Source organism: Mus caroli, chromosome 2 (assembly GCF_900094665.2).
Source record: "Mus caroli chromosome 2, CAROLI_EIJ_v1.1, whole genome shotgun sequence".
Lineage (NCBI taxonomy): Eukaryota > Metazoa > Chordata > Mammalia > Rodentia > Muridae > Mus > Mus caroli.
This window is the reverse complement of record NC_034571.1, coordinates 170166289-170177279: the sequence shown is the minus strand read 5'-3', so window position 1 is coordinate 170177279 and position 10991 is coordinate 170166289. Positions and strand designations below refer to the sequence as shown.

Below are 10991 nucleotides of genomic sequence, written 5' to 3'. Positions count from 1 at the left end.
GATTTTGGTCATGTTTTACCACAACAAAAGAAACCCTAACTCAGACACTGGATATAAAGTTATATGGTGGTGCTATCTTTGCTGGGTATAAAAGAGTTGATGCTTTCTCTGCAGGTAGAAAGATAGCTCAGCATATGTGAGACCCTAGGTCTAATCCCCAGCTTGACTAAAATAGAATGAAAACCTGGAGTGCATATTGCATAAAGCACCCAAAGTGGGTGAACAAGGGCTGGGCTGGGGACAGCTAATAAAAAGCATGGTAGCACTGCAGAGGCATGGCTGGGAAGGGGCAAGACTGGGTTAAGTGGGGAATGGGGAGCATCAAGAAGCAAGCTCCTGGCAAGTGGGCAGGGAGCAGCTGACCAGGGAGGGNACCAGCCTAAGGCCGGCTTGGGGGCAGTGGGCGTGTCTTGATGAGGGTGTGATTAAACTGGGCGTGGCCTGTCCATGGTTTGAACTCAAGGCCACTGGGGGGGGGAGTTCGGGGGCGGGGCAAGCGGGCGGGCAGTTGGCTGGGGGGCGGCGGGTAACGGAGGGGCGTGGCCCAAAAGGGGTGGGGTTACCGTTGTGGGCGGGATTACGCAGGCGCACTGCTCCTGAGGTACTCAGCGGTTTCCCTCCCCCAACGGCGCGCCCGCGGTGGCCGGCGCGTCGTCTGCGGAGGCCGCGACCCCGCCTCGCCGCCCGCCCGCGTCTGCGTCGCCGTCCCCGCGCCCGCGCCCCGCCGTTGGGCCGCGCCGCGCCGGCATGTCGGGCCCCGGGCCGCGGGAGCCGCCGCCTGAGGCAGGCGCGACGGGCGGCGAGGCGGGCCCCGAGGGCGCGGGCGGCGGGGACGCGGCGCTGGGAGAGCCGGGGCTGAGCTTCACGACCACCGACCTGAGCCTGGTGGAGATGACGGAAGTGGAGTACACGCAGCTGCAGCACATCCTCTACTCGCACATGGAGGCGGCGGACGGCGAGCTCGAGGCGCGCCTGGGCTCCGCGCTGCTGGCCGGCCCGGGCGCGGGCTCGGGCGCGGCGGGCTCGCTGGCGCCGGCGCCGCCCGTGTACCCAGTGCTGTGCCCGCCGCTGGCGGCCGACGCGCCGTGCCTGGGCCACGTCGACTTCCAGGAGCTGCGTATGATGCTGCTGGGCGAGGCGGGCGCGGCGGAGAAGACGCCCGGCGGTGCGGACGGGACGCGGACGCGGGCGGACGGCGCGGCCAAGGAAGGCGCGGGCGGTGCGGGGCCCGACGGCGCACCNGAGGCCCGGGCCAAGCCGACCGTACGCGTCCGTCTGGAGGACCGCTTCAACAGTATGCCGGCCGAGCCGCCTGTGCCGCGCGGTGCTGAGCCCGCCGAGTCGGGCGTGGCGCTCAACAAGTGCGTGCGGGGCGCAGGCGCGGGGGCGTCGGGGAAGGAGGGGCCTGATCGCAGAGCTGGTGCAGGCTGGTGGGGTCAGTCCTTCTGGNCATCTGCCTCATCTGGGTGGATACCTGAAGGGCTCCAGCAGGGCCACCTGTTGGTTCGGGGAGGATATCTGGACCGGATCAGCAGGGNTGTTTGCGGTGTCTGCGTGTACACAAGGGCCAGGGCAGGTCTTGTACTTGCGAGGGCCAGTGTAAAGGGGCAGGCAGTCTGGGTACTAGATAGAGGTCTGAGGCCGGTCTGTTCTAAATCACCTGAAGGTGATCTGGAAGGTGCACTCTATACAAGTGCAAGTGCTAGGTGGCAATTCTAAGGAGTACCTTGGAGCTTGTGAACTTTCGGTCTGTCTCTGCACCCCCAAAAGGAGAGGAAGAGGTCTAGGTTCCCTTTGCTCCTGTCTCCCTCCTGAGTGACATGGGAAGCTGCTAAGCCTCTGGTGCAGATTTGGGATAGAGCTTACAGATGTGGACTTGTGGGGAAAGGAGAGAATTTTAAGATTAAGCTGAAATGTGTGGCGACTCCTGGCCCACTTAAGTGTCCTCCCAGGTAGCTGTTGAAGACACTGACTCCGCAGTTTTCCACGCTGGCTGTCCTGGTCTTTGCCCATCCTTGACAGATTTTAAGGATGACAGATTGGTATCCGGGAGTGCTGCAGGCAGGGAGGAGACAATGGACTTCACCAGCGCCATGGGCCAGTGGATCATTTGCCATGTCTAGGACCATTTGAGAATCAGGGCAGAGTCTAGCATGACGAGTGAATGGGTAATGGCAATGCTTTGGGAGCCTCTCTGCCACTTATTCCTCAGGTTTCTGGGTTTTCTTTTGTCTTGGCAGTTTGGTAACTCTTATTCGACATCCATCTGAATTAATGAATGTTCCTCTTCACCAGCAACAAAACAAATGTACGACCTTAGTGAAAAATAAAACTGCTGCTGCCACTACTGCTTTGCAGTTCACCTACCCACTGTTTACAAGTGCCTGCTCCACTGGTGGGAATGCCAGCCTTGCACAGACGCAGGTAGAGCTTCTTCATTTGTGTTAAATGCAGAGCTCGTAGGTTAGTGTGATCTTGTCCCAGGATTTTTGTTTTTAAGTACCTCTTGGTGACCTTTTTAAGTTGAAATATTCATATTGTTAGGAGCTACTAAGACACCTAATAACAGGGTTGGAGAGATGGCTCCGTGGTTACGATCTAATATAAGATCTATTCTAATATAAGATCCTAGGTCGTTCCCATCTCATAACTGCCTGTTAACTTCAGCTTTTGGAGGAACACCTATAGTCATGTGCATAAACTCACACATACACAGTTCAAAGCTTTTTTTTTTAAAGGTGAAAGTTTTTCAGAAAATTTGAGCATAATTNTGTTGCATTTTGCTCATTATGTAAAGAGCTGATATTGATAAAATTCCTATTACTTATTTTTTTTCCAGAGTTCTAGTAACTCATGCTCTATACTGGAAGCTGCCAAGCACCAGGATATTGGACTGCCTAGAGCATTTTCTTTCTGTTACCAGCAAGAGATTGAGTCCACCAAACAGACAGGAGGTAGTAGAAACAAAGCCTTGCCAGAGCAGGTTTGGATTAAAGTGGGAGGTAAGTGTCCTCCCCTTAACCTGCAGGGGGCTTGGTGGGTGGAGTCAGAAATCTTAGCGGTTCACCCTGCACTCCTCATTCTCAGTAATCTCTTTGAACTCTTCTGAGTTTTGAACATCAGAGTTGACCCAAATTTGGACATTTTGAATTTGGGAGCATTTTCTTAACAGTAAAACAAGGACAGACTTATGGCTTTTGTTTGTTTTGTTTCACTTTTTGGAACAGGGTTTCTCTATGTAACCCTAGCTACACAGACCAGGCTGTCCTTGAACTCTGAGATCTACGTCCTCTGCCTCTGGAGTTCTGGGATTAAAGATGTGTACCACTGCTGCCCATGGGATTAAGCATGTGTGCCCCACTGCCCACCTGCAGCTTATTTCATACTTTGGGTGATGATNGGGTCTGAAATCAGCAGAGAGCTTGGAGGAGAAAGAAAAGCACTGTGTCATGGGAACGGCAGGGCTTAGCAGAGGGTCTCTGGTGTAAAGAAGCAGTATAGATAGATGAACATTAAGATGGGCCTTNTGCCTACAATGGAGGCCAAGGACGAAAGCACCAGAGCTTCTGAATTCTTTTCTCTGTCTTTCTCCCCCCCCCCCAACCCAAGACAGTGTTTCTCTGTGCAGTCCTGGCTGTCNTGGAACTCTGTAGACCAGGCTGGTCTCGAACTCAGAAATCTGCCTGCCTNTGCCTCCCAAATGCTGGGATTACAGGCATGTGCCACCACTGCCTGGCCCCTTTTCTCTGTCTCTTAAAATGTTATCCAGAGCTGGTATTAAGGACCCTTGGCCTTTTGTAGCTTGTGGGAGAGGCTATCACCTGCCCCTCTTTTTGTTTGAGTGAATTTGTCTTATTTCTGTTCTATGTGCACAATAAAGTATAAAAACTGTGATTTTTTTTTGTTTTGCGTTTTTGTGGACTTACTTTAGCCTGAGAACATATTTAACTATGAACCACTTAAGTTTTGTTCTNGTGTGAGATAAAGTATCAGTTATCATATTAGAATAATTCGATATGAAGAAAATATTTTTTGGTAAAAATATATAATACATTCTTTTCCATCCTAAGTTCTAGAAAAAGAAATCAATGTCTCTGTTTGTACATTCACGTTGACTAAAAGGGAGGAATGGGGGTTTTAGTTCAGTGGTGGTAGAGCACTTAAGACCCTGAGCTCCAAATAAAAAGAGGGAGAAGCTGGCATAGTTGTGTTGGTTGCATGGCACTCAGAAGGGGAGTTTCAATCAAAGTTTGCAGTGTGCTGTAGGATTAGAGCTCACTGCCCAGAGTCTCTGACATCACAGCTTCTTATTTCTTTAATTCCTAGTTGATAGTGTTAGAATATTGGATTGAAATGCAAAGCATGTATGTACATGGACAAGTACATACAGACACACATGGGAAAAAAACAGAACCGAATGGTGCACATCTGTAGTCTCAGTACTTAGAAGGATCAGGAATTCACAGATATCCTCAGCTATATTGTGAGTTAAGGCAAATTGGGATTCATCAGACTCTTGGTCAGAAAAAAACAAGCCTAAACAAGATGCCAAAGATATTCAACATTAATTGGGATAAAGTTAAGAATAAAAAACTAAATGGCCGCTTTTTTCTTCTTTTGCAAAGAAGAAGCGCTATGTAAACAAGCAATCAATAAGAGGAATCGGAGTAGAATCCGCCAGCTGGACACAAGCGTGGAGCGAAGAGCCCTTGGAGAGATTCAGAATGTAGGCGAAGGCTCTTCAACATCACAGGGCACCTGGCAGTCTTCAGAGTCCTCACAGTCAAACCTGGGGGAGCAGACGCAGAGTGGACCCCAGGGAGGAAGGTCTCAGCGACGGGAGAGGCATAACCGAATGGAACGAGATAGAAGGTAATGGTGGGCTGTCAGCTCCACGCATCATGCACAGTTGTTTGCGTTTGCTGACTTTTGTGATACTCACCCTCTGTTTGGAGGGAGCCTTACAAACAGCCCCTAGACTCTGTCGTCTCTGATGGGCTCATGCTCTGACTGACTACATGGCATAGGACCTCCTAATTGATTACTCTGATGGCATGCTCTGAAGCCACCAATGAGGCCATCGTACAGGAAGGGTCATCAGAGACTATATTGGTGCCCATCACATGATAGTCGCTATCACACTCTAAATACCAGACTCCCAGTGTGAGCCACGTTCTCTGCACAGGTGAGGTCCTGTGGGCCTCCTCACTAATCTCTCCAAGCCCAGGTTCCCAGACAAGTGAAAGGCCAGCCTTGTCAGCGGGTGCGTAAGGAGAGGAGAGCCCTGGGCCTTCAGGTTAGTTGGCATGGTAGATGAGGTAGCTTTATATTGTTTTGGGGAAGACAGGTGTGGAGACACACATTTGTGACTGTAGTATTTAGGAGGTACACTGCCCTGATGAAGTTNGATAGCCTCAAGTTTGAGGACAGTCTGGGATGTATAGTGAATTCTAAGCCAGTCTTAAGTAGCAAGACACTGCATCCAAAAAAAAAAGAAAAAGAAAAAAAGAATGTTGAGAAAGAGGAGGTTAAAACTGTTACTGCAGTGAGTTTCCTTGAGTTTTATTTGTGCTCCTCAGGGTAGTATAAAGGTTGTAAATTTTTTCTCTATGGAAGCTGGAATTATTTTGTTTTGTTTGAGATGTTTAGCCCTGGCTGTCATGGAACTAGCTCTCTAGACTAGACTGGCCTCGAAGCCGCAGAAATCTACCTGCTTTTTCCTCCTGAGTGCTGGGAGGTGTGCGCTACCACTACCCTGCTGAAGTTGGGTTTTTATTATGATGCTCAATAATAATAACCAATTTGGTTACTTATGATTATTTCATGTCTGTTTTTAACTCAGTAATAATAGTACTTTATTTATTTTTATTTTATGTATTTTGGTATTTTGCCTGCATTTATGTCTGAATGAGGGTGTCAGATTCCCTGGAACAAGAATTACAGACAGTTGTGAGCTGCTATGTGGGTGCTGGGAATTGAACCCAGGTCCTCTGGAAGAACAGCCAGTGCTCTTACCTGCTGAGCCATCTCTCCAGCACTGAATAATAGTATTTAATGAGATAGTATTCAGTTATTGAAGTCCCATTATTGAATGTTGAGCCAAGGTGATTTATTGCTTTTTAGAGGGATGTATTAAAACTGGGTAGATCCTTTCTTCTTTATTGTTATTTAAAAAAATTTTTTTCTTGATACAGTGTCTGTCTGTAGCATGTATGTCTGCATACTACTTGTATGCCTGTGGAGGCCAGAAGAGGGTATTGGATTCTAACTGAGTCTTGAAGTATGGATGTGGGTGCTAGGAATTGAACCTGGGTCCTCTGGAAGAGGAGCTAGCCCCTGGGCCTTCTCTCCAGCTGTGTTCCCTCTCTTTAAATTTAAGATTTATTTATATACTTTTTTATGTGTGAGTGTTTTGCCCACATGTATGTATGTGCACCATGTATGTACCTGGTGTTGCTGTGAAGATCCTGGAGGACTGCAATTACAAATGGTTGGGAGTCATTATGTGGGTGTGGTGATCAAATTTGAGTCTTCTGCAAAACATGCTCTTTTTGTTGTTGTTGTTGTGGTTTTTGTTTTTGTTTTGAGACAGGGATTCTCTCAATAGCCCTGACTGTCCTGGAACTCCCTTTGTAGACCAGGCTGGCCTCGAACTCAGAAATCCGCCTGCCTCTGCCTCCCAAGTGCTGGGATTAAAGGTGTACACCACTACGCCTGGTGCAAAACATGCTCTTAATTGCTGAGTGTCTCTCCAGCCCCGTTGTGATCTTCTTTGAGGCAGGGTTTCCTTCTACAGCCCAGGCATTTTTCTTGTTATATCTATACACAGGTCATGTTATACCTGAGAGACTTCACTTAGCCTACTGTATAGCAAGTTCTGCTCACCCTGATGTGTGCTGAGTGACCACAATTAGGATAGCTGCTCTATTGAGTTCTCAACAACTCCTTGTGTAATGGCTTCCAATGAGTTAGTGTTTCTTGAGGTTTCTCGTCTGTAGGATAAGGTTGCTACCTATCACAGTCTTGAGGTCAGAACGACCTGAGCTCCTAGGAAAGGAGTTTGGGCTCTCAACCAGAAGTCAGAGCACATCCAGCGAGTGCCAGTTACCATTGACTCTGCTGTATGTGGGTGAGGATGTGTAAAGTGAGCAGTACTGTTGTTTAACTGTTTGTGTCAGCACAGAGGGCTTTATTACTGTATATGATATGTAAAGCTTAAAACAGGGTATGACAATTCACTCAAGAAGTTTTTTTTTTTTCAGTGCTGGTGTTAGAAGTCAGGACCCCAGGGTACAGTAGGCAANCATCCTACTATTGAGCTTCATCCCCAGCCCAAGCGCTAAATTTTCTTTTAAAAAGGGGGGAGGAGGGGACAAGTTTGTTTTTATGAGACAGGGCCTTATTACATAGCCCAGGCTGGCCTTGAATTTATGATTCTTCTGTCTCACTCTGAGGTGCTGTGTTAGAGGTGTGTAGTACCATCATGGCCCACTCATTTTGAAAGCTATGCATGTTTCTGAGTACATGTTTCTATACCTGGTAAGCAAGTCAGGATCCCTGAGTAATAATGTGGCTCTGGGTTCAGCACCCAGCACTGCAAGGAAAGAAAAATTAAATAATGAAAAAATATTTACCCAGAAAAAGTGCACACAGAATTTTGATTCTGAGTTCAGATATTTGCAGTCATCCCAGATATAGAGAACTTGGCCATGAGAAGTAAACAGAGAAAGTATAGGGACCCAGAGGCCATCAGGCATTGCAGGTGCTCCGGGGACCATGGGCAGCAATAGCCTCAGTGCTCAGGGCAAAGGCCCTCTGTGCATTCTGCTTTCTTTGAGTGAGTGATGAACTCTGTTGCTCCTGCACTTCACCAACCGCCCCGTATGACTGCTGTGGATTTTGACTGCAGGCGCAGAATCCGCATTTGCTGTGATGAGCTGAATCTTTTAGTTCCATTCTGCAATGCGGAGACAGATAAAGCAACAACCCTTCAGTGGACCACAGCATTCCTGAAGTACATTCAGGAAAGACATGGGGACTCTCTTAAAAAGGTGAGTATTCATGAAATGGACTTCGGTATTCCTGAGTTTGCTCAGTGAAGATGGGGATTCTCTCGATGTGACTGGGCAGGTGGGCAGAGCTTGAGAATTTTGTTCTAGTTGTCAGTGTTGCCTTTGATCCCTCTTCCTAGACTGCACTGGGTATCCTGGGCTCTGAGGTCAAATGTAAAGTCCAGTATGAAGGGAGTTCTCCCTGTTGATGTCACTTACTGAAGTCATAGTCACAACTCAGATTGCTTATGAAGTATACGACTGTTAAGTGTCAAATACCATATTGTACCTGTGTGCACTGTCTGTTATGTTGGGTCTGAAACATTCAGGATATGATGTTTTCCTCTCAGAACTTGGTAAGGACAGCAGATGTAGTTTAGTGGCAGAGTACTTACCTAGTGTTTGTGAAGCCACAAGAAAGGAAAAAAAAAAGAAAGCTTTGAAAGAAATGAAAGCAAGAATAGCAAAAAAGACATGGGTGTGGGGGGTGCAGATAAATGCCAAATCAGGACTTCTGGTTCAGAAGGAAAATTATTAGATTTTTGTGGTGTGTTTAACCAGACCAGGCTGAGCCTTTGAAACCCATACACTCTGGTTTCTTGGGGACTGCTGGCACTCTGTTCCTTTCCTTTCACACATGGGCTGTAATGGCTGGCCAGCCCTCCTGGTTTTGCTAGGACAGCTTGGTTTGGGAGTTGGCTTAGCCCTGGGATGCAATGGAAGAAAGGGAGCAATTGTGGGTTGGTTCTNTGCTGCAATTAGGAGACCCCAATGCCAGGTTTTGATATCTGAATTCTAGTGGTCATAACCTGTAGCCTTTGTCCCTCAGGGTAATAAGGCCTTAGAGAAGTAAGTGAAGCCCTGGTGTATCAGCATTTTCTAGAGGATCAGAACTGGTAGAGAAAAGAGGGATTTATTAGAATGGTTTATAGACTTCGGTCTGGCTAATCCGGCAATGGTGTTTACCAGTGAAAGGCCCAAGAATGTTCAGAACACACTGGAATCCAAAAGAAGTAGGCTCTAATGCCGCAAAGAAATGGAATTGCCAGCCAGAGCAAGCAGGCCAAGAGCAAGCTTCCACCTTTGATGTACTTTGCATAGGCTGCCAGCAGAAAGAAGGCCTAGCCCATATTAAAGGTGNATCGTCTCACCTCAAAAGATTTGGATTAAAAATGGGTCTTCCCACTTGAAATGATTTAATTAAGAGAGAGAAGAAAAAAAAGCCCTCACAGGAGTGCCCAGCTGTTTGGGTTTTAGTTAATTCCAGACATAGTCAAGGTGAAACCAAGAACAGCCAATGCAATTCCACCTCTTGTCATCTCGCCATACAATCATCTCCTTATGTCATGCTTAATTTCCAAATGAAACAATAACCAGGTCATAATTACACCTAACATGATACAACTATTCCCAAGTACAATTGCAAACACATTACATATTTAACCATGTCATAATTATACCTACCGTGATAAAAGTTCCTAATACAAACACATTATAAATTTAGAATTGGTGATAATGTCCCTTGAAGGGCATCCTTTTAGTATTTCAAACTTAAATATGATAACCACTGATATTCTTATAATTGATTTTATATTACATGATAAAGAAATTAAGAGAAGAAAACACAAATATTTCTACANACATTTTTAACAAAATATGACAAAAATACTCATGCCAGCTATAATCTTCATTTCTGCAACTGGTCACATGTCTTAGCTAGTATTTATAATCAGCTTCCTCTACTACCCATTCTATATTTCCTCCAGTGTTCAGTTACCCTTGTAAAAGGCTGTAAGTCTGTCTGGGGAAGGACTGAAAAAGGCTAACAGTAAAATCAGGTACTTACTTTATCAGGGTCCTTCCTCAGGAGAACCTGGTTATCCTTCATTCAAGGGGTTCTGGGTCTGCAGAGTGGCTCATGTCTGGAAATTGGTACATGGACCAAGAGTCCATTTTTCCACAATCCAGTGTAGCCTTTCATTTGAGAATTTTTCCACTTAGGTAGATCAAAGAAAAATGTAGTTTCTTACCTATTTCATGCCTAGAGACACTATGATTATCCCATACCAAAGACCTGTGCTGACCATTACAAGTCAGGCCATTATAGACATTGTTTTGTCTATGATGCCCATTATAACTGTGGTTAGCCTGCCTTTGTTGATTGAGTGCTGCCACCTGGCTCCTGTTCCTGCAGGCCTCAAACCCACTGCATTTAATTTAACCCAGCTGAGCAGCAGCACCTCTGGCACTAGGTCTGGCACAGGGAAAGGGTGACAACAAAGCTTCCAGCATGCTGGTGCTCTCACTGTTGTGCATTGGTGCAGGAGCATGCCTTCTGGGCCTTCCCTTGTGGAGAATTAGGTTTTACACAGCGTACCCACTCTAGCATTGCAATTTCCCTGACCCTTAAAATTCTTACATCAACACTAAGCCAAGGGATAGCAAGCATCTCCAAGTCCTTCCACATTAAACCTAGAATCTTCATTCAGAGGGCCCTTATCAATAACCTTAACCTTATCTAATAAACTACCCACCATTATCCTGCATCCTTAAAATCCAGGAATATTTCCTGGATTTTATATTCCAGACATATATTCCCCAGACATCTGCTGGAATGAACTAGCAAATTCATTATGCTCTCCATTATTGTAGTCCACCTTCCAGTGAACTACACACACTCTCCTGTAGGAGCCTGCTTAGCTTTAAGTCTGGTTATAGGTCTAAAAGCAGCTGTTAGTGGCTCTGAGGGACATCAGTATTGTCTTGCCTGACATTTCCTTTAGACAAAGCCACTGCTGGTTTAGCATACAATGAACAATTAATTTCCTCAGTTAAAGGTGGAAAAGACAATCTTTCCAGGAGTTGAGGTCTGAGTTCATTTTCGAAGGGCAGAGACTACTTCTTCAGGTGAGATAAACCCTTGAGAATCTGAGAGTTCAA

At 46.7% G+C, this 10991-nt stretch overlaps 1 protein-coding gene across 2 annotated transcripts in view; it reads left to right on the top strand.

Annotated features, from left to right (window-relative positions):
* The first annotated feature begins 651 nt into the window (after positions 1–651).
* Tcfl5 (transcription factor like 5) overlaps positions 652–10991 on the top strand; it is a 21018-nt gene continuing 10678 nt past the window's right edge. The window contains exons 1-5 of one of the 2 annotated variants that reach the window (XM_021155712.1): positions 652–1361; positions 2241–2424; positions 2840–3002; positions 4629–4872; positions 7910–8051. In XM_021155712.1, coding sequence (XP_021011371.1) covers positions 748–1361; positions 2241–2424; positions 2840–3002; positions 4629–4872; positions 7910–8051 — 1347 coding nt within the window. In that variant the 5' untranslated portion in view covers positions 652–747. Of the gene's footprint in view, positions 1362–2240; positions 2425–2839; positions 3003–4625; positions 4873–7909; positions 8052–10991 lie in introns of both variants that reach the window. The other variant, XM_021155711.2, reaches the window with a different exon arrangement.